The sequence below is a fragment of the Arachis hypogaea genome, chromosome 13, assembly GCF_003086295.3.
Source record: "Arachis hypogaea cultivar Tifrunner chromosome 13, arahy.Tifrunner.gnm2.J5K5, whole genome shotgun sequence".
NCBI lineage: Eukaryota > Viridiplantae > Streptophyta > Magnoliopsida > Fabales > Fabaceae > Arachis > Arachis hypogaea.
In genome coordinates, this window is record NC_092048.1 from 143,254,797 (window position 1) to 143,280,170 (window position 25,374).

Sequence of the window (25,374 nt, forward strand, 5' to 3'; positions counted from 1 at the left end):
GTGATCACCAAGTTTGACACACGGTTGGTGTGAAATTATATGGGAATGACCTGAATTTTGAAGATTTTTTATTTTTACTAAACCTCATAAACAAATAATATTTTTTCAACTCCATCTGTTAGTAAATATAATCCAATACATTTACATTTACATGGTTTAAATAAACAAATAAATAGAGGATTTATCCGCCAATTAAGACTCCCATTTTCTCTTTTTAATCTTTCATTCTTTCTAGTTGACTCCCAGGTCAAGCGGTAACAAACAAGCTCCACATCAGCAACCAATAACATGCGTGGCCCGATGGGGGCATGGAGCACTATAAAATCACGCGTAACAAGCAAGGCTGTGCATGAGTCGCGTGAAATTGGGTTTGATGTGATTCAAACTCTGATCCGAAATATATATTGGGACTATTTATTAGACTCGATGAAATCTATATATTTTGGGGTCACGATTATACCGGATAAAAATTGGGTGAAAATCGGGCCGTTAATATTACATTACTTTGATACCTTCTTGTATAAGCTAACATGTGAAAATATCTAAATTTTCAAGATTCCAACCATTATTTGACATGATAAAATTCACTTAAAAAAATATAATAAAAACCAATTCTTTTCTAAAATTAAAGCATAACTATAATCAATACTAATATTGTCTAATAATACCAAATATTTTAGTTTATACAAGAGAATTATTAATTTATTATATTATATCTATATACTATAATATAATAAATTAATGGATCTTACCATTATGATTTTAAAAAAATAATTCTAATATTATATAATAATACATTAGTCAAAATAATTATTTTTAAAATTGATCGTATAAATAATTATTTAAAAAATAGATAAAATTAAATGATCGTATAAAATATTTTAGACTACTAATGAATCAAAATTAAATTTTTAAAAAATTTACTTAAATTTAAAAAATAAACTTAACGAATAAGTAATCTAAAAATATTTGTTAATTATCATTAGAAAATCTTTTGTATTTTTTTTTTTGAAATATTATTTATAACCATTGACCCTTAGCGAACCCCAAACCGAAAACCCAAACCCAAAAGGAAACTTCTTGGTATAAATATTTAAAAGGAAAAAAAAGGGGTAAAAAAACAAAGGTAGAGTAGCCAAGTAGGAATAGATTGGAACGTTGGGTGTTGGTATTTGGGAGAGTGAAAGTGTGTTTGCGTGGCTGTTTTGTTAGCATCTGTAGTAGTGAGTGGGGTTGAGACGCCTCTGATTCCATTCCAATGGATCTTGATAGCAACGCTCCCAATTCTGCGATCAAGAAACGCAAGCAGGACGAAGAGGTACCCCTCTTCTCTTTTCACCGATTTCTTCCCTAAAAAAAAAAACAATAAAATAAGGAAAAAAATATTTCCATTTTCTTAAAAAAGTTTCGATTTTTACCTTGTAGGTTTCATATCTTTCACTCTGCTATTATATTAACCATTCATGTTTTTCATCGTTGGATTATGGTAAAGTTTGTTCCTTTCTTTTTGTAATGTTTGTGGGTACCCCTTTGGATTTTAACCTTCATCCTTGATCGTCTGAATTTCGTAACTTTACGTGTTCTTTCAAACAATTATGTTTGTATTTTTCTATTTTCCCCTTAAAAGAAAATAATGGAACACCACTTTTTTGTACACAGATTTTGTGTGTGTGTGTGTGTATTTTTTTTTCTAGTATGATTGTTTTTCACGTTGTGGGGTTGTTTGGGGCTGCTGGAATAGTGATTTCCTCCTTGGCTTGCACGTCAACGTTGCTATGGACAAAAATGTCTTTTAGAGCCTTTCCTCTTCCATGGATGCTTTTGGCCTTTGCAGGCTTAAAAAAATGTCTCAAAGTTCCTCTTAATTGTTATGACTCATCATTTTATGATCCTCTTCTGAATGTTACTGCAAATTAAATTTATGGTCAATGATTACTGGGATTTTTTTCCCCTTAGGTTTTCAAATCAGTGTGGACGAGTTTATGTCTTTTCAATTCTCAACTGTAACTGAACCAAATTTCCAACATTATAGTTTGCAATGCCCTAAACTTTAAATGCTTACTACTATTGTCTCTAAAGAGTGTAACAATTTGTATGGTAAGCTCATCATGCATGTAATAGTGTGTAAAGAACTATTTGGGAATGTGAAAGTGGAACCATATGTATCATGATTTTATTGCCTCATGGAGGAGCTCACGTGTGTTTTTCTTCTCTTGTCAGGATGCCATTGTAGGCGACAATGAAAACTCTATGAATGTGGGAGAGTCCTCTGGTAGTGGTGACCTCTGCAAGAGTTCCACCTCAGGATCGCTGAATTCAAACAATCCCAATGGTTCTGATGATATTTCAGGTGAGGATGATGAGGATATGATTGATGAAGGTGAAATGGATGAAGATCCTGATTATGGCTCTGAAGTTGATTACGATGAGGACTACTACGACGATGTTTATTCAAGTATGCAGGATCAATTTGACAATTTACCTACTGGGGTTGAAGCGTCACTGCCTTGGTTGAAGGATATTGGTTCAAGTGAATGCAAGCAAGTTGGTGCTTCTGAAGGATCAAGTTCCCATGGAAAAGCAGAAGCCAAGGATGATATTGTGATGCAAAAATATCGGCAATTTAAGCAATTTGATATTGTTGATTCTTTTCCTGATCATTTCTTTGATAAGCAGGGTACTTCAGGGGCGCAGGTAATGATATTGGAAAACTGTTTGTTAGTTATATCTACCAACCTATATGTTCAAGCTTTTGATTGTTTGCTCTTGCTCTTTGTTGAATGTTCCCTACAGCGATCCAAGAACTGGGCCAAAAGAATTCAGGAGGAGTGGAAAATTTTGGAGGAGAATTTGCCAGGTATTACTTTTTTAAGTAATCCACTATGTCCTGCATCTATAAAAATAATGTTTTGCTATATGTTAAGGTATGCATATGCATTTCACAAACATATTTTTGCAGAAACAGTATTTGTTAAAGTTAGTGAATCCAGGATGGAGCTTCTGAGGGCTGCCATCATTGGACCTCAAGGCACTCCATACCACGATGGTCTTTTCTTTTTTGATTGCTACTTTCCTGATAACTATCCTGCTTCTCCCCCGGTATGTATCATCTCTTAAATATTCCACGTGTTATAGAGTGTTCCTTTTGCTGTATGTGATGTAAACTTGTATTATCTTACTGCAGAAAGTTTACTACCACTCCGGTGGTGTTAGGATAAATCCAAATTTATATAAATGTGGAACAGTCTGCCTTAGTCTTTTGGGCACTTGGCAAGGTAGGAATAATGATGAAAACTGGATTCCTGGAAAATCAACCATGCTACAAGTTTTGGTTTCCATACAAGCTCTGATTTTGAATGAGAAGCCCTTCTATAATGAGCCTGGATACTCAGAATCATATGGAGGCAGTCGAGATGGGCATAGAAGATCTAAGGAGTACAGTGATAATGCATTTATTTTATCCTTGAAGACAATGATGTATACGATGCGCAAACCTCCAAAGGTTTGGCATCTAGAACAAATGTCTTTCTCTCATTCTTTGAATATAGTATTGTCTTGATAGTTTTGATATCATACATGTATGCATAAATCATGGGCTTATACATCTTAGCATTTTATTCCTCTGCAGCATTTTGAGGATCTGGTTGCTGGTCATTTCCGGACCCGAGCACGTGACATATTGACAGCATGTAAATTATACTCCGAGGGGGCTCCTGTTGGCTCAGTCGTATATAATCTTGGTCCAACTGTTAGCAATAGTGCAGCCAAGAACCAGAAAGAATTTCAGTTAGCTGTCCATAGAATGATGAACACTCTTATTGCCTTCTTCACTAAGAACGGATCCACTGATTGCGAGGAATTTCGGTCGCCTGAGATTATGAATGTGTCTGCTGCAGCTAATGAAAGTCTAACAGAGTGCTACAACAGTGCGTCTGGTTCAGCAGCATTAACCCTTTAATCTTTGAAGTCCTATTAGGATGGATGTTCATGCTGTGAATAAGGAGTGTTAGTTAGGTTTCTTTCTGTTCTTACTTTTGGTGGCACTTTTGATGTCTCACATCATGATTCTCATTGTTGAATATGCCGCCAACTTGTAAAAATTTGACATGCTAGTTTAGGGTTTTTGATTTTCAAAATGGCTTCATTAGGCAGAGAATAGTTTTTCCAAGACATTTCTGTTGGATTCTCCAAATTACTGGTTCTTTAATCTTAATTTAACTACTAGTTGTTCAATGCACATGCTTCCATTTATGTCCTATTTCTTTATATATATATTTGGGTTAATTTGGATTCCAGTTAACAATATTTATGGATATTATAACTGTACAAAGGTCTTTGGTATATCATCTTCTAATCTAATAATAAAGGTGCTGGTGAAAGTATAACACCATGTTGCAAACCTACTCTTTGTTAGTAAGTATTCAGTATCATCCAAATGTTCCTTTTTGTTTTTTAACTCGCTTTGTGATGGAAGTTTTCAAATAATCATGTCATAACAAACCTAGTTTAAATAGGAATCAAGTTCCTTGTTTACCAATTGCAAGACAAATGTACTCTTCAATTGAATTTTTCTGAGTTTGAGTTAAATCATATACTTAGAAGAAAAATGATTAAAAGTCATAATTTATTCTCGTGATTATCCTTTTAACTTTTAAATATTTTTTTTAAAAAAATGATCCTTTTCACGTTTTCAGAATAAAATATATTTAAATTTTTATTTATTTAAACATCAAGAGAATAATTTAAAGGATTAATTAAAACTCTTAATTATTGCTCTTTTCATAATGCTTAATTAAATAAAAAAAAATCTTGCTATATGTTAAAAGCATTTGGAACCAAATCTCAAGTGATTTTACCAATTAAAATCTTCTCTTATTTAATAAACACTTAAAACGTCAGATTCAATTTTCAAATTAAATAGTTTTCTTTTGTATGCATGTTTAAAATTTAAAAGGTAAACTTTGCTGCACAAGTAGTCTCCAACCTAACAAAATTGCCTCAAAGAGGAGAACGTATATGCTTTCATGGTTTTGATATTTTCTTTTTTATAATAATAATTGAAAACACCACCAACAACAACAACCAACAATCAAATAAACTAAATAACGAACTTAGTTCGGTCAGAGTGATGATACACTTTGTATGCATGCAGCAATGCATTTGTTAGGGACAACAAAAAAACAAACTAAATTCTGTAGACTTCTTTCTGATTTTCTCTTTAAGCTGTCTTCAATTTAAAAAGAAAATCTTACATGATCAAAACAAATTTTGTTAGCTTCAGTCACTTGATACATTTTAAACATGGGTCTTCAATGAAACCTTATGGCTTTAAAGAGGATCTCACATTTTGAATTTTCAATAGTTCAAACACAATAGTAAAAATTCTCAAAAAAAGATTATTACAACTTAGTAATGCAATTATCATCCCACATAATACAATCTAACAAGCAAGCAAATGTCAAAAATATAAGATTAACGACGGTGCACAACAGGCATGAGATGCGCAACTTCTGTTGACAGCTTGAAGAAACTCCAAAGTCAGTTCATAGCAAACTGCTATAGGATTATTTCCCTAGTTGGCTACACCAAATGCAACTAATATGAATCCTCAAGTCACCATCTACATATACTGCTTGAACACATACCTGCCATTAAAATGTAACTACACAATTTGGTCAAACTGGTGGAGCAGGAGCAATTTTTCTAGTACTGAAGAAAGTAGCAAAAGGCTGCTAGCATTGTTACCAGAAACAGTTTATGTATAGCTTCAGCAATAAAATCATTTTGAAGAGCATTTTAAATGTAACTTTATATTAAAAGGGCTTCAGGGGTTGCTTTACAAAGAATCCACATTTACTTGCGAATTTGGCGAAAGACATGTGAAAAATGGATACTAACTTGCTAAATTTTTAATAAAAGACTATCTGGCAATGCTAGGTAAATTTACAATAATTAAAACACATATTAGAAGAGAGGAAATGGATTGCACTCACCTCCTGAAGAACTCAGTAATATATCTTATCACGAACCACATTAATACAATCAGCAAAATATCTAGAAAAGTTTAGGAACATATACAAGCAGTACCACAACAGACAAGATTGCACATGAATTCAAGGCACTCAACTTTGCGCTGTTTGTCGAATAATGTTCTGAAATAACTTTTGGAAAGAAAATTTTTTTTATCTAAATTAAAATGATCCAAAATGGTAAAGTATCTCCAATATGGTTTCATTTATCTTTCCTTGGCATAAAAGACACACACTTCCCGCACATAAATATCTAGAAAAGATTTGAGTTTTAGATCAGTTGAAAAAAGAAGAGGTAAAAGCCATGTAGAAGAGATTGCAATAGAGGATACTGAAAGTACAGCGTTCCCACCAATCCAACATATAAAGCCCAAAAGTAACATTGTAGAGGAAGATCTTGCGCTGAATCCAATTCATTTCTCCCATGGCTGCAAAAAGAATAATAGTAATTTTGTTCAGAATTAGGAACTCAATAGCAATAAAACTTATTTTGAAATACTTTTCAACATATATCATCCTCAACAGAGCAAAGAAGTGTCTCACTGAGTCCAACTTAACATGCCCAACAAGGTACAATATTTTATTATACAAATAAATACATGCGCAAATTAGTGACGATTAACACAATTATACTTGTATTGACGATGGATAATGTCATAATTCACAAATTAGATGAGTTTCGTTGCGTGATTTTAACAAATAGATAGCATGCAATTATCAAACGAGCAAACAAATCAATCCAGATCAACAACAAATGGATATGGATAGCAGTGGACCAGATCGGGAAACGTGAAATTTGCAGGTAAAATATTAAATCTTTCATGAATGAATATGTTAGGACAGCAAAATTAAAATGAAAGAAAAAACAAGAGAGCTTATGAATCAAGACGGAGACAATTGAGAGAGAGGGGAATGGATATTGAAGTGAATACCTTTGGCTTGTGGATCCAGATAAAAATGGAGGGGAAGAGAGAAGAGAGACAAGATAACCTAAAACGACAAACTGTGTATCAAGTAATGAACGCTGAATATAACAAAATTATTATTATCGTTTTCAATATGATGGATCCGACCCTTCAAACCTGGGGGCTGCCAACATCACTTTTCACCAAGGTTCTGAAAACCAGTTATCGAATCGAATTACTGAAAAAACCGGATGCCAAGAAAACCGATGACAAACTTGAAAACCGGTTGAAAATCGGTCGGTTGGACCAGATCGAAAACCGGTCGGTTTTTGGAATACCGCCTAAGCTACGTCGTTTTGGGTATGCGGAGGGGAAAATCAGATCCAAATTCACAATAACTTCGTTATGTTGGTGCTGCAATTTTTCATCAGTATCATCACATCAAAGTGGCAGAAGTGCAGAACTCCAGAGGCCATAAGTAGTTCCACTTCCATCTTCTCTGGTTCTTCCTCGCGCAGTCGCTCCTGGAGGTCGACGTCGTCGTCCTCCGCTCCTTCTGCTCACTTTTTTTCGGTCACTACTAGACTATGAAAGGCTAGCCCAAGAAGCTAAGGGAGAAAGAACTGAAGAACACACTCCAACGAGGCTTGACCAAAATAGAAAAAAGGAAAAAGTGAAGAAGAAACACTCCACTTGGATAGGAACATAGGATCATAGGATGTACTGATTAGTGATTATTTAATTATGAATTATGAAAAGCCACAATACGAAAAAATTTAATTTAAAAAATTAATTTATAATTTGTTTGGTTTGATGAGTTCTTTTATTATTTTTTTAAAATTTTATTTAAAAATAAAAAAATTTATTTTTATTTTTTATTCTGTAAAAATATTTTCAATTTTTGTTGGAAATACTAATCCTTTATCATTATTTTTACGCAAGTTTCATTTATTAAAAATACTGATTTTTTAGTTTTTTACTGTCATTTTTACTCAATGTTATATCTGCTAAAAGTATTGATCTTATACTATTATTTTAAAATAATATTTTATTTGAATCACCTACTTTATTTATTTTTTTTAGTTTTTTCTTATTATTTTATCACTCTATTTTTATTATTAAATTTATGTTTAGTATTATGTGTGATATGAAATTTTAGTTTTAGTTTTATTTTTTTATATGATTTTAGTTTTATATAGTTTGTTATTATTTTAATAGTTAGTTATAACAAGTTATTTAGTTATAAACTGCTATTAATAAAAATCTTTATACATTAACCTTTTTTTCCAAAAAAAAAATATTTAAGTTGTTTACCCAAATTACCAATTTAACATAGTAGGTAATATAATATTATAATATATTAATTTTTTTTTGGTAAAGAGTTTTATAATATATTAACTATTAGGGTTAAAGTGGTTTAGGGCTAGGTCTTTTAGAAGCCCAATAAGCAAAGGTTTTTTTCTTATTGATATTATTAGATTTTTGTTAATTTTTATATAATAAATTAAACTTATCTTAATATATATTAATATAATATAGTTAATCTAAATTAAATAATATATAATACACTTTATTCAAATAAAAAGAATTTAGGAATTAAAATATAATTAGACTAATAATTATTTTTATCATTATTTTTTTATTCTATAATATATAATATATAATATCATAAACTTTATACATACATATACCTTGATATTTGTTTTTTCTAATCCTTATATTTTATTTATATGTAATTATAAAATTTTAATTAGTTTTGTATTTATAATTTATATATTTTTTAAAATTTATATTTTATGTATTTATTTTTAATTTTAGATATTATTTTATTATAATTCAATTATTTTAATTGAATCATAGTTAAACCCAAACTAAAATAGTTCAATAATTAGTTCGGTTCTCTAAACTTTGCTTTTTCACTTGGCTATATCAAAATTACAAAAATAACCATGTCTTTATTCCGTAAATTATGTTCAATTGTTGATCTCTTCTATTCAATTTTTTTTTTTGGTCGATAATTTAATTTAATCAACTCCGAACGCCACGTTTATAAGCTAATCACTATTGAGCTATATAATAAACCTGTTTATTTTTTTCGACGTGAGCTATATAATAAACCTTTAGCTTGGGCTACTCTACAAGCTTAAAATTCATATTCAATTCTTATTATTAAAAACAAAAATTCGTTTTTGGTAGATAAAGGGGCCAATGACCCAACAAATAATTACCACATACAAATAGCATGATTGTCGGGCCAAGTTAATCATAAGAAGATATCTTGGACTTGTCCCTGTTTCTTCCAAAGCCCATACCCATATCACTTTTGTTCCAAAATTGTTGACCAAAAATTAAGAAATCTATTCTTGTAGCTAGATTGAAACATCCAACGCATAACCTAATACTATAACCGTGGATAGAGGTTTGTATTAAACTACTAATGACATATCTGGTGCTTCTAAAATGACTACACCCATGTTTTAGAGTGGTTGAATTCAGCTGTGGATATGAATTTCGTACATAAATGTGTAGTGTCACTGAGTGTTGTAATATAAAAAAGAATTCCAATACTATGACTGATACCTAAAAGAAAAACACAATCAAATGCATATGTGCCAAAAGAAAAAAAAGCTTTTTTACCAAAATAAATAAATAAAAGTATAAAAATAGAATAACAATGATTATATGCATAGATCCAAATTTCATGTTGTATATTCAATGGTGAAAGTATGTCATGTACATCGAAATCTTATTCTTTATTTTAAACAAATATGTGTACTTACAAGCCTATTAAGCATATATATAGTAAGGTGTCACTATAGTAGTAGAGCTTACTAAAAAGAATAATGCATCGATAACTAAAGTTCTTAATCACCAATCCGACACACAAATTGCAATTTTGAAATAAATTCAAACATGTACAATCAAAGTCAGGTACTGTATTATATATACTGTATTATTATTATTTATTAAGCGAACATTTACATAGACATTCAATTAAGCATTCTTCGTTAAAAATAAAATAAAAAAATATATCCAAAAAAACACTACAAGACATTTAGATACATATCTTTTTTATACATTAGTAGACAAAATTCATCCTATTAATTTAACCAAAGTCTTGAGTGAACTCATTTCTTTTCTCTCTTATTGTTTTTAAAATTGAACATGGACGGCTAGTATCAAATTTTAGCTCTCAATCTAAAAATATTTAATTTCTTCAATAAAAACATAAGATTCAAGTCACGTGAGTTAGCTTAAAGGCTCAAAACAGACATCATAACCAAAAAAAAAATGAAAAGTGAAATTTTTACTTTTATTTGCAGAGTAGGAGGGCCATAGTGATTGTAAAAAATCACATGCATATGTGCAGATAAAATTGCTAATGAAGCAAAGCAATGAAAAGTTGAAAACTAAAGAGGCATGCATTCCCCTGAGAAAAGCAAGCTATGTTTATTATGTGCATCCATCAAATCCTACTAAGCTGGGACCCCAGAAATAAACCCTCTAAGGTGCAATTGCATTTTCACTTTCTTGGAGCTGAGATTGCAATTTTGGCGAATGGTGATGACGAGCTATAAGGTGGGGAAACCATGCTAGCTAGATTTCAGATTAATAGCTTCGTGCATGGACCACACTTGCACATGGCAGGGTCTTATTATGCCTCTCACTATCTTCCTTTATGTGGCCCCAAATTCCAATACATATATACATGTCAATAATCTATGCTATTCTCTTCACTTCCCTTTATATTCATGCATCCAAAGAACTTACACCTCCCCAATGGAAAATGAAACGAATCTTTCTAAGGTACAATTATGTGTCTCTCAACATCATGCTCCAATGTGTTACACTCTCTCCATGATTTTTATTTTATTTATTTTCAATTTTAATTTCCTTATATTAGCTTGTGTATATATGTGTTCTAACTTCCAAAAATCAACCGCAAAAATTTATTTCCTTGTGTATATATGCGTGTCACGGAAGTCAATAATTCAGACCACTATACATGTGAACATAATACACTCCTTATTTATATAAATTAACATGTATCCTACGTGACTAATAAATATTATTATTTTAAATTAATATTGACTAATAATAACTTATATTTATAAAAATTTATATATAAAAATTATATAATTTATATAAATTTATTTATTAAAAATAATTTAATATTTATACTGATTAAATATTAATTAAAATTATTAAAAATTATTGATTTCTAAAAGTTTATGATAAATTAATTAATACAAAGTGAACTTTGGTTTATTTTTTAAAAACCATCATCAAGTCATCAATTATAATTAATATGACAAATATCTTTCAGATTGAAAGGTATATGGAGCAGGCCGGCAAGAATGATTGCCCGACTAACAACGACCTTGCATTAAAAGTTAAAATGCTTTTTTGAAAAAGAAAATCGCAATTGGAGTATATATATAGGTGTTAGCTTTTAATTTCGTGGAGGTTTGTCAAAAGGTGAATAATAATGATCCGTAAAATACATGGCACATAAAAGTATGTATAATCTAAGATGTTTCGGGAACACCTCTATATGATAGCTAGCTAAGGCTTATAAATTTATATTTGGAAAGACTTTAGGTGTTGCCCTAAAATGGCTTTTGGATAAAATCCACAAATATAGGGGTGGTTTTCTCGTAGAGGATGAGAAGCTGTTTTTTTATTTTTTTATTTTTTTAAATGTATTTTTTTTAGTAAAATAACAAATAAATTTCTAACAATTTATACCAAAAATAGATTAGTCTCTAAAAAAAAAGTACTAATAACATCTTTTAGAATAGTCAACAAACTAGAATTTAAATGACTTATTAGTCTACAGAATTTTTTTATTAGTATTTTTTGTTTCCTTAAAAATTAATCTGTCCAAAATATGAATTCTCATAAATTTGTCGGTTTACTTTTTTTTTACAGAATGCAAAAAATATTAAAGTGACAATTTAACTTATCGCACAATTTTTATCTTATAACAATATTTTTTTCCATCAGACTAAACCAACTTAAATATAACTCAGAAATCCAATCTCACCAAATAATTAGCAATAGATCAAGTATTTTTTTACTATTACCATTAAAAACAACTACAGTTTGGTTTTTATCCAAAGGAGAAAAAGGTAATTAAATAATGAAGGTTCCATAATAATGTCAAGAAGATAGAGTTATAAGGGTCCGTTTGGGAAACACCAAAAAACTACTTTTTTCAACTTTTGACTTATAGAAAGTTACATTAATGTGTTTGGTACAATTTTTTAGATAAACTTTTAACTTTTTAAAAAGTTATTTAAGAGCTTTTGAAGAAGTTAAAAAATGTGACTTCTCCTATTTTCAAAAGCTATTTTATCACTCCTATTTAATGCACAACTTTAAAATAAGGACTTCTATAATAACTTTCCAAACTCAAAATAACTTATTTAAAAGTTAATATTAATAAAAGTCCTTATATTTTAAGCTCCTTTTTCAAAAGAACTTATTTAAAAAGTTTAGCCAAACTGCGTAAGTGCCTTAACTTTTCAACTTTTTTGCGAAGACTTTAGTTACTTTCATAGGAAAATGATTGGGTTTCAAGTGCCAACTATTGAGATAATAGTATGTTCAAGATTCAATCTATCATGATTGACTCTCGTACAAATGAGAGATTGTTGGGAATAAGTAGTATAACCACAATTCAATCAATCATGTGTCAAATAATTTGTTATTGTTATTATATTAAAATGTTAATATAATAAGGTTCTTGATTAAATTTAGAGATTTATCATTGTGATAGTGATCATAATATTGAGAGATAAATCTTTTATAATTTAATTTAAATTATTCTTGGTCATAGAATTATTAAAAGGACATTAATAATCCGAAAAGATCAATATATATAATGGTCTTCATTGGATGAAGATTAATAGATCTCATTTATTAATTATATATATAGATGGTGCATATAGGGATATGACCATTTAACTAGCTCACTCTGAGAATTCATAATGGTTATAATTACCGCATAGTTGAATGGATATTGGGTATAATTTAAATACTTGTAAAATTAATGATTAGTCAATAAGGAATCCGTCAACTCTCGGTAAAGAGTTTGAGTTCTATGATTATAATGAATGAGATGAATAAAACATTGGCCAACGGGATTGAATAAATGAAGAAATGAGTTTCTTAAGTCATTCACAATTAATTATAATAATGATAACAAGTTAGAATTTGACAATTAAACCATACTCTAAGGGTTAACCAAGAGCTGGAAAGATGGAAGGAATTATACTTTGTTCTTCTAAGGTTCTTAGTAAAAATATGTTACTTCATACTATCGGGTCGTTGAGGAGTGTTGCTAGACGTCAACCTTGATTAGTAAATTTAGTACGACTAATTTACTACCCACTTAGTATTGAACCTATGGGGTCACACACTAACGAGTGTTCTAATCTTTGCTATAGAATTATTTAATTATTATTTTGATTTGATCAAATAAATAATTATATTAATTCAAATGGAATATTATTATATTCTTTGCTAGCACCAAGAATATAATAATAGTATGATAATTGAGAATAATTAGTTATTTTATTTTTGAATTTGGATGAGATCCTAACTGATTCTGTTTTCAAATTGAGTTATGATATGATTCATAAAATTTGAATGATTCAGATTTGGAATTTCAAGATATGATTTAAATTTGAATTGAGAATCAAATTTAAAATCAGTAATAAATCTCATACTATATATATGTACGTCAGGAGTACAGAAAAGTCACGAGAGAATAACAAGAGTTTTATTCCTTTACCTCTACACACATAAACGTATGTAAGCCTAATTCTTGGAGAAGAATTTTATGGTGTGCAAAGAGTTTCAAAGAGGTTCTCAATTTAGATCAGATATCCATTGGTCAAATAGTTGACAGCAAAAGGTTGGTCTCGGTGTGGATATGCATAGCGCCTTCGTACCATCGAAGGAGAAAGTGATTTTTACTAGCGTACATACAGGTATTTAGATCTGATTTACTATATATTATATTATTGGAATAAAGTTTAAGCACAAAATAGATCTTTAAGGATTACTTTCTTTTCTTCCGTTGCGTGTTATGAACACATGGTAATCCTTCACCAACTTGTTTTACTATAATTTTTTGGAATTCCGTTAGGGAGACAATGAGAAATCTTGATAATGAGTATAATGGGCTAGTTTATTGGTCCACAGTGGATTAAAAAAAATACGCCCTAAACTCTAGTAACAAAAAACTTTTATCCCTAATTTCAAATTTAAACCATCTCCTACTCACTACCAAACCCTAGCAGCGTCTAACCCCCTTAGCAGTCCGAACAGCGCTGTAAACACCCTCTAGCACCCCTAGCAGCGCCGTCAACTACCTTCCAGTAGCCCCAACAGCGCCGTAATTCCCCCAATTAAAATAACTATCCTATTACATATAATACTGGTCACCACTAAAAATGTTAAGTCTGTATGCTTCAACCAAATCAAATAAACTAATCATCCAAATACTCATTAAAACAACCATCCGCATATCTATTGCATTGAACATTCAGATTATTTTAACTATACTTACATAAATAACCATCTGCATTAGACATAAAAAATAAATATCCGCCGACATAGTGTAAAGAATATCTGCATAAAAAAAAGAGAGACTAAAGTGTAGGATAGTCAAGCGCAAGATAAGAGAGAAGAGCGCAGAGGGCCTGCAACTACGTAAGAGAGGACAATGGCAGGACCATCATAAAGATGAATGGTGCGTCTGGTGGTGACGAAGATGCCGATGCCAACCATGCAGCCGACGTTGAGGTATTACCGGCGGAGAGTATGGCGCATGTGGGAGCCAGATCGGGCGCAAAGACAAGTCATCTCGTCGTAGCTGGTAGAGACTGCAACGGCATGAGTTGCAAGGTGAGAAGGAGTGTGAGGCTATGGTAATGGTGGTTCGGAGAAGAGGAGAGAGGGCTTCGCGGTGGCTGCGCATTGCTGAAGCAGGAGTTGGCACAAAGACTCCTGTGCTCGGAGAGGTCTTGGGCTTGGCGAGAAACAGGAGAAGGACTCGGACGCGAGAAGGTGGCGCAGAGAAGAGATAAAGAAAGGGGAAGCTCGCCGACGGCTGGAGAGTCTGTAAGCGCGATGATTGACGGGGTGCTGGGAGTGATGATTGAGGTCTGATATCTGTGGCGGTGCGACAGCAATGAAAGAGAAAGAGACTAGACGAGAAGATAGTCACATCAATTAGGAGAAAAGGAAACTATTTTTGGAGTTTATTGTTACAAATTTTTATTTATTTTAAATTTTAAATTGATAATTATTAAAAATTGATTATTTATTTATTATTTAATATTAATTTTATTTTTATTTTTATTTTTATTATACACATTATACACTAAATTTATTGGTTCCCTATATATTCTCTTTTTTTTTTCTTGTATATGCTAAAACTCTTCTATTCGTTATACCGCTTTATGCGTCTCTCTATTTAATTTATCTTTTGAAAAAAAAAATCATTTTAAAAAGCAAGTTAAAACAGTTACTTTTGCTCTTATAGAGAGAATCATTAAAATAAACATAACAAAATTCTAAAAAAAATATTTTTTGATTAAGTTGCATACTCAAAATGAAATGCAAGCAATTATCGTATTAATGGGCAAGAATTAGAAACTATGTAATTGTTCCTAATATAGTAGGATCAACTAAGGAATTGGAGGAACCAAGAAAAATTCGCAGCCTTTGATTTGACAGCATTATCATTATGATTATGATCTTTGTTATACCCATCATGATGAACACTTTGTACAAGCGCTGTCTCGATTCTTACCATGGAAAATTCAACCTCCGTTTAATAAATCAAATCGAAAAAAGTGTTACATATATAAATTATTTTGGTTTATAAATCATATAAATTGAGTTAAATTTAACAAAAAAGACGCTTACTCATATGAACGTGTCAACACGTGCACTACTCAATGGTTTCTATAGCGCGCTTTGCGTTTCTCCTCCTCTTCTTTCTTATTCTCCTTCTTCTTTGTGTTTCTCCTCCTTTTTCTTCACGTGTTTCATCTTCATCGTCATTTTTTATTACCGTTATTGTTGCTGCATTTTTTCCCTCATTCTCTTTCTATTGATTTTGCAACATTATATATTTTTCTTTTTTGTTTAATTTTTTCCTCCCAAAAAGAATTATGAGAATATGAAAAAAGAAGATGATAAAGAAGAAGCAGCAAAAGATGAAAAGGAGGAAGATGAAGAGTTTTGAATTATACAGAACTTATCAAAATAAAAATACACCGAAATATCTTCGTGTTACAACCAAATATTTTCGTGTTACACCCAAATTTACTGCAAATACAGAAAAATATTTCCTCTAATGTTGTATTTTTTTCTTCTTTTTTTCCTTATTTCTTTCTTTCTTTTAGTTAAATAAATATAAATTCATCATCTTCCAAGTAATTTTGCAATATTATGTATTTTTTCTTCTTCTTTGTTTATTTTTTTTGTTTTTATTCTTGTTAAGAGAGTAAAATAAGAAGAAACTTGAGAAAGTAAAACAAAAAAGAAAAGATGAATAAGAAAAAAAGAAGAAGATGGCGATGGTGATGATGATGATGATGAAAAAAAAGAAGCAGAAGAAAATGAGGAAGAAGAAGAGGAAGAGTTTTGAATTATGCAGAATATATCAAAATAAAAATACACCCAAATATCTTTGTGTTACACCCAAATTCACTGCAAATACAGAAAAATATTTTCTCTAATACTGCATTTTTTCTTCTTTTTTCCTTTTTTCTTTCTTTCTTTTAATTAAATGAATGTAAGTTCATCCTCTGCCAAAAAATTTTAAAGCATTATGTATTTTTTCTTCTTCTTTGTTTGATTTTTTTGTTTTTATTCTTGTTAAGAGAGTAAAATAAGAATAAACTTGAGAAGGTAAAACAAAAAAAGATGAATAAGAACAAAAGCAACAGAAGATGAGAAGGAGGAAGATGAAGAGTTTTGAATTATGCAGAACTTATCAGAATAAAAATACACCCAAATATCTTCGTATTACACCTAAATTTGCTGCAAATACATAAAAATGTTTCCTCTAATGCTATATTTTTTCTTCTGAATTGAACCACACATCAGCCATTTGATTGGATTTAAAATAATAATCAATTTCGTTCTGGTTCAATTGACAATTTGAACCTGAATTATTCATTATCTTCAACAACGAGATAAATGATGATGGAGGAGAAAGAAAAAAAGAAAGGAGAAAAAGAAATTCCAATGAAAAAAGAAAGAGGAAGAGGAGGAGGAGGAAGAGGTGGTGTTGGTGACGATGATAAAAACATGCAGTAACACGAAGAAGAAGAACAACATGCAATAATGGTATGAAGCGCATAAACATAAATGACTTATAAAGATTTGTATGAAAAAAACGTTTGTATGTGAAAAAAAATTCTTTTAACAATATTTCATAATCATCATAGCCACTATAAGCATAAATGTACTAAAATTTACGTCTAATAATATTGTGTTCTCTTATAAAGACATTTTTTTAAAATACCTAATTTTAGGTGTGTTCAAGACCTAACTTGACCTGAAATTCGACGCTGCACAAAATTCGGTCAGGACTCGAGATATATTTTGTTGGGTTTGGATTTGTCATTTTTATTCGGTATTATTTTTAGATTGAATTCGAATTATGCTTCAAACAATCCGATCAGATCTAAAATTGTCTTTTACAATAAACATATATATTTTAGAATAAAATTAGTAATGTCATATTATACTTTATATTTTAATTAATATTTTTTATATTATACGTATTATTTTTATTTTAAAATAAATAATTTTAATATAATATTTATTAAATTTTTTAAAATAAAATTTTATTAATTTAATATATAAAATTTATAAATTTATATATATTGATTTTATATCAAATCAATATACTTTAATCCAATTTATTTTAATTTACTTTTAAATTAAATAAAATTAGATCCGATGATTTCTTAAGACCAAATCTAATTCGACTTAAATTCATTCGGCCTAACCCAACTCATAAATACTCATACCTAATATCATAGTGGGACTTAAATTAATAGAATTGTCAAATTTTACCTTTATCCTAATAAGCACGTAATAATAATATATAGAAGTTGATCAAAATTCGCGCTTGGTTATGTGGAATGTAGTATTAATTAGAGGAGCCCAAACTTTATTCCTCATTTTCCTCCTACAAAGGAGGATTGATAGTGATGCATTGTGCTCTAATAATTGGCTCATTCCCAGAACGACGAGTGAGTCGCACCCCTTCAATTCTCTTTACCCTACTTAGGTTATATAATTGCCCTTTCATTTTCCCTAATTGCTCCACTACTGATGATTTCATTCCCACAAATTAATAATGCTTCGAGGTGCTGAACACCCACTTAGATACTACAGACATGCTATATGCCTACTAAGCCACAATCAAAATTAGATGCTCTTTTTGTTGATCTCTCACTCAGCAAAATAAAAATCGACCTTTATCATCATCAGGTCAATTTTTTTTCTTTATATTCATGTATTTAATTTTATTGTTGTTGGTACAAAAAATAATTTTTTTTTGACAAGAGAGTATTTTGATCCAATACAGATAGGGGCGAAACTAGACTAACTATTTAGGAGACGGTGTTTAATAATTTACTAAAATTATTACTTGTTATAAAGTAAAAGTGAGAAATTTGAGTGGATGAAAATATTAAAAAAAATTATATTTTATTTTTTAAATAAAATAAACTATTAGACTAAGCCTAAAACTATCATATTTTGTTAATGTTATATAAAAATAGACTAATTTTTTTTATGAATGAAAGGAGAATTGAAAAAGTATACCCAAAAAAAAGAGGAGGCTAAAAAATAAAAAAAATTGGAGTTATGTCTATTATTCCTTTTTTTTAACAAAAATTAAAAATTGGGGGCATTGCCCCTTCCCATACGTGTAGCTTCGCCCCTCAATACAGGTAAGTTGAAGTTGAAGAAAGATGGTACAAGGATAGTCGAAGTTAAAAGACAATTACTTTCTTTTCTTAAGCATCAAAGCCTAACATTCGACCTTTAGGATGAAAAGAGAACGTGGGTGTTAAATTTAACGAGCAAGTTGAAGAAAATGTGAAATTTGAAGACTAAGGAAGATGTAGTGTCAAAATTTAAGAGACAAGATTTTTTATGGTCCAGACAATGTCATGGAAAGTAAGATAATGGACAAATATGTTTCATGACAAGTCTATGTCCTATAAATAGTAGAAATTTAAAAGAAGTAAGAGAACTTCAATCAAGAACACTAGATCATCACATAAACTCATAAAATTTACAGTTTTCACGACGCAGCGGAAGAACATGGAGTGCAAGTGCACGTGAGTGTTAGAAGTTGACTTTTAACTTGCTTCCTTTTATTTATTTGATTCATTTTTTTTGAATTTTGTGGTTATTTTACTTTGATCAATACTCTTACACTTTCATTATTGTCGTCTTCATTTATTTTTTTAATATTATTTGTTTTTATAAATTTGTCACTAATAATTTCGATATAAATTATTTTAATACCATAATTAAATAATTTTTAGATTGAATTCACTCATTTCTTTAAAAAAGTTGTATTTATTTTTTGATACTTGAGATCTTGATACAACTTAAATTTGACATATTGTTAAAATATACTAAAAATCGAATGAAATAATTGTAAAATTGTAAACAAGATTAATATTAAAGTTTATTATTAGCTAACAACTTTCATGAGATGTTAAATCTGAAACAATCTCTTATATATATATTGAAAGACTTAAAATTTTAAGGTATTTTTTTATAAAAACTTTTAATTTTCTAAGTCAAGTAACTTTAAGTAATACTCTTGTTAACAAGATCTATATTTAATGGTAAGAAAAAAAATGTTTTTTAAATTTTCTAGCTACAGGTCACTTTAAACACTTGAATTTTGATGTAGCATTTACTTCAATCCGAAACATTAATTTATCTTAATTTATATATACTTACTCAAATTATGCTGGGTGTTACTAGTTAAGTACGAACAATCGATTTTATTAAGGGTTCAATTTCTTTTTTTTTTTGTTTTTCACGGTATTTTTCAATCTGATCGGTTAAAGATTAATCCGTTGCGATATTAAACTCCATTTAAAGGTTTACTGCTGGCCAATGAGTTGTTGCATGCACAAGACGAAATTTAAAAGTTCAAATAACATACATATATACATGCAGGTCTCACAATTAAACTGTCTCTCAATTAATTAAAAACTTTGTTAGGTAGATAATGATTTTTATGAATAATATAAATAATAAATTTTAAAATTAATTTAATAAAATAAAAATACATTATATTTTTAAATTATCTACTTAAATTTTAATATTAAAATAATTATTCATACACTTAATAAATTAAACATCCAACAATATATTCATTATTTATATTATTTAATATTTTTATTTCCTACCTATACTTTTTCATTAAATAAACACAAGTCTTTATCACAGCGAACATGATATACGCTCAACCATATATTAATACCTCAATTATGGATTAGATAAATACTAATACTATACGGTCACATCACACAGGGGAACATGATCTCTTCTTATTAATTAATTAATTAATTAATTAATTAACATGCATGCATGGACGGCAGTTCTCACTTCTCAGTTGTCCAAATTGTTTAAAATGCCGGCTGCAACATCAAACACCATCACCACATTATTTAATTCGTTTTCATTCTCAAACAACAAACCAATTCAGCTATCTTAGGATGAATACGTCTTTTAATTATCAATTTATTATCATATATAATTAAACTATATACAATATACAATTAGGAGTATTATATTCCATTACGAACCACTCATTGAAAACCACGTTCATTAGGACTTTATTTTCCTTTTCTTGTTTGACAAATAAATATAAGATTTGATTAGGTGGATACGCTATGTCATGAACATGCTATGATGTCGACTCTGATAGAATCTTGAGAAGGATTGTAAATGTAAAGTATGGATAGCAATAAAAACATAATAGGTAGAAGCAGTGAGTTTCGAACAAAGGAAGAAAACTTGGAGAAGAAGTAATCTATAAAAGATGAAAATTAGTAATTAGAATTTATTGTGTTAATCATGCAAATTTGTTAACTTTATATAGAGATCCTAAAAGCTGCCTTACTATTGGAATTTACCGATATACTCTTGTAACTAATTCTTGCTAATTCTAGAATGTTGATTATAACAGAAGCGGTTATACTGCTAATAACAAAATCTGTTTAACATTGTTACTAAAAAGCAGTTATACTGCTAAAATTCCTCCTCAAACTAATAGGAGTGAACGCGGATCGGATCGAATGTGGTCAAGATTTTGATCGTGCGCTAAAATCATCGGATCGGATCGAATTTAATATCCGTAGTTTTTAAGTTTGGATCCGATCCGTATATTTGCGAATCAGACAGCCAAACACAAAAATATTTTTAAGAATTTATCTTTATAAAAAAATATCAATAAAATTCATTTTTTCTATTCTTTTAAACATGTTTACTCTTAAAATAATATTAAACATACTTTTCTTAAATAATAAATTAAAAAATATAATATATGATAATTATTAGTTGAAATAAAATATAAAAATAATATTTACTTTTTTATTTTTGCAAATACGCAAATATGCAGATACCTACACAAAATTCGAAATCCGATCCTTTTAGTTTGCGGATCGGATCCAATTCGATAGTCTTGCGGATTGGATCTATGTCCACAATTTTCAGATCGAATTCGAATAAATACCACAGATATGCATATCAAATCCGATCCATAAACACCCCTATCTATACTACTTCTGCTTATTTTTTATTATTTATTACTCTATCATGATACTAAGTTACTTCCTAAGTATACACAATATCTTATAATTGATTTTCTGTTATCTAGGTCTCCTCTCCAATCTGAATATGCAAAAACAATGAAATGTAAGTCAGTGGATTTTGTGAATAAAATGCCCTGATTCAAAGTGCCTTGCACATATCTGAGTATTCTTTTGACACTCTTCAAGTGATTTATAGTTGGTTGATGCATAAATTATGACCCACATACAATTTACTGCATAAGCCAAATATGGCCTAATAAGAGTAAGGTATTGTAGTCTTCCTAATATGACCTGAATTATTTACCTGAATTATTTTGGATTGTCGTCATACGCTTCTGAATCATTGACGGTAAGCTTCAAATTAGTTACCATTGGTGTGGGCATGGAGCTTGCAGCCTCCGTTTCAGCTTTAGTTAAGAGTTCTAATGCATATTTAAACTGAGTTAAAAGTATATTTCCTTGTAGTAACTAGTTAGCTTCTAATCCAAGAAAGTTACTAAAGCGACCAAGAAGCTATATACCTATTAAGAAGGATGATGGGGAGATATCGCAGTAATAAAAAGAATCTACATATGATGTTTATTAATTTAAAAAAAAACATATAATAGGGTGCCAAGGGAGGTCTTATGGAAGGTTTGGAAAGCAAGAGAGTAAGGAGCGTATATATTCGTGCAATTAAAGACATGTATGATGAGGCTATAACTAGTGTGAAGACTTAAGGTAGTGTGACTGATGAATTTTTATTGGTATAGAAGTACACCAGGAATCATCCTAAAGTCCATACTTTTTCACATTAGTTTTAGAAATACTCACAGAACATATCCAAGAGCCTGCGTCATGTTACATATTTTTTGCCGATGATATCGTTCTTGTGGGAGAGTCAAGGGAAGACCTAAATAAGAAATTAGATTTATGGAGGGAAGCTCTAAAAGTGTATGGCCTGCGTATAAGCCGTAACAAGACGGAATGTATGGAATGTAAGTTCGGCCGTCGAAGAAAAAACTCTAATACAGAGATGAAGGTTGAAGAAAACATTTTAAGAAAAGTTAAAAGTTGTAAGTTTCTTGGGTGCATCACATAGGATAATGGAGAGATTGAACAGGAAGTAAATCATATGATCCAAGCAGGTTGATCAAAATGGTGGAGTGCATCCGGTTTTACATGTGACAAAAAAGTGCCTTTAAAATTTAAAGGTAAATTCTATTACACTACTATCAGACTGGCTATAATTTATGGTACAGAGTGTTGAGAGGCCAAAAGAGAGCACAAACATTAGTTAAGTGTGGCAGAAATGAAAATGTTGAGATGGATAAGTGGTTATACGCGATTGGATAGAATAAAAAACGAAGATATAAGAGAGAGATGGATGAGTGGTTAAACTATCCACGATTGCTTGCATATGATTATCTTCTTGGACAGCATATTGCAAACATTGCATCAACATATTTTCTAATTTTGGCAAAATATTCCATTGTAGTACCAGTTTTTTTGACTGGTCTTAGTTGAGTTTCCAGACTTTGAACACGGGCTAATGATGCTGTAGTGAAGTATTTGTCAATTATCTCCCATACTCCATGAAATCTGGTGCATTGTAGAATTTTGCTTTTGAAATGTGTTGTCATGGAACCAACTAACAAAGATGAGAGTGTAAGATCTTGAAGTCTCCATTTCTTGTAAGTATCTGATTTAAATGTGGCTTTTGCAGCTTCATTGATGACAAATTGTTGTGAAATTTTATACAGATCTAGATGATCTTTCATGTCAAGGCTTTATATAGTGAGAAGGGTTTGATAGTACCATATAGAGTAGTTTTTCTCATTAAGTCTTTGATAAACCCAATTTGTAGGGTTTATCTTGTATTGATTTTAGGGAATTTTATCACCTTTTACCCACATTTAATAAATGAAATAGCATGGTTTTGTATATTCTCCTTTAATTGTGCTTAAGAGTGAAAACATGCTTTTTAGGACTTAAAATAGCTAAATCTAATTCTCCTTGACTCCATTAGATGCATTGATATGTTTGTTAAGTGATTTAAGGTTTAGGAGGCAAAGATTGGATCAAAGGAATGAAGAAAGAAAGCATGAAAAGTTGGAGAACTCACGAAGAAATGAAAGAACCGGAAAGCTGTCAAGCCGATCTCTTCGCACTTAAACAACCATAACTTGAGTTACAGAGGTTCAAATGATGCGGTTCCAGTTGGGTTGGAAAGCTAACATTCGGGGCTTCGAAACGATATAAGATTTGCTATGGTTGAACTGTGCATGGTGACGCGTACGCGCATAGTACGCGCACGCGTCGTTGCTGCCACCTGGTTCACTTAAAGCAAAACGTGGCCAGCGAATTCTAAAGTCTTGTGGGCCCAATCCAACTCATTTCTGATACTATTTAACCCAAGGAATGAAGAGGGAAACACATGTTAGTTACCATTAGTCATAGTTTAGTTTTAGAAGTAGTTTCTAGAGAGAGAAGCTCTCACTTCTCTCTAGGATTAGGATTAGGATTTGGTTTAGTTTTTAGATCTAGATTTTAATACATCCTCTTCTACTTCTATCTTCTCAATTCCTTGTTGTTACATTCATTCTCCTTCCATTCTTTTGTTGTAATTTCCTTTATGTTGTTCTTGTGTTTTGTTGTAGATCTACTTTTGTTTCTTCTACTCTCTTTCAATTCAATCAAGGTAATTCATAATAAATGTGTTTCTTTTGATTGTTGTTGTTAATTCATTTCAATAATTGTTGTTAGATTCTATTCTTGTTATCAATTTACTATGCTTTCCTTTTATGCCTTCCAAGTGTTTGATGAAATGCTTGGTTGGATTTTAGAGTAGAGTTTTATGTTCTTAGCTTGGAAAGGTAACTTAGGAACTCTTGAGTTACTAATGTCCGAGTAATTGATGATTGGGATCCATTGACTCTAGTTCTCACTAATTGAAGTAGTGGAGAGTTAGGACTTATGGACTAGGATTGATATAGCTCATTTGACTTTCCTTTACTACTAGTTAGAGGATAATTTAATGAGATTAATCCTTGCCAATTCTCATATTGTGGTTAGTGATTAGGATAGAGATTCTTGACCACCAACCCTTGCCAAGATCTTTTTAGGCCTTAGTTTACTTTCTTGCCATTTATCTTTCATGTTTCTTATTAAAACCCCAAAAATAACTCACAACCAATAACAAAACACTTCATTACAATTCCTAGGGAGAACAACCCGATGTTTGAATACTTCGGTTATTAATTTTAGGGGTTTGTTACTTGTGACAAACAATCTTTTGTATGAAAGGATTATTGTTGGTTTAGAAACTATACTTGCAACAAGAATTCATTTGTGAAATTCTAAACCATCAAAAATTCAATCATAAGTCTTTTTGTTATAGAAAGAAAATATTTTTTTGTTATTGAATCTGAGTTTTTAATTTTTATGATTTAAAAAAAATATTAAAAACCAAGGCTGTTGATATCATGATAGAATTTTGAGAAAGATTATAAAGTATGGATAGTAACAAGAACAGAATAGGTAGAAGTAGTGATGAGTTTCAAATAAAGGAAGAAA

The 25,374-nt window shown here is 30.3% G+C and overlaps 1 protein-coding gene across 2 annotated transcripts; it reads left to right on the forward strand.

Moving 5' to 3' along the window:
- Positions 1-978: 978 nt before the first annotated feature.
- On the forward strand, positions 979-4,237 carry LOC112792518 (putative ubiquitin-conjugating enzyme E2 38). 2 transcript variants are annotated; one of them, XM_025835787.3, is made up of 6 exons: positions 979-1,318; positions 2,221-2,694; positions 2,794-2,857; positions 2,960-3,099; positions 3,185-3,502; positions 3,629-4,237. In XM_025835787.3, exons 1-6 carry the CDS (start codon positions 1,259-1,261, stop codon positions 3,956-3,958), a joined length of 1,386 nt encoding a protein of 461 aa, XP_025691572.1. In that variant the 5' UTR covers positions 979-1,258; the 3' UTR covers positions 3,959-4,237. The 2 variants fall into 2 exon arrangements, with proteins under 2 accessions (XP_025691572.1, XP_025691573.1); XM_025835788.3 differs by having other exon boundaries at positions 1,304-1,486.
- The last annotated feature ends 21,137 nt before the right edge of the window (positions 4,238-25,374 follow it).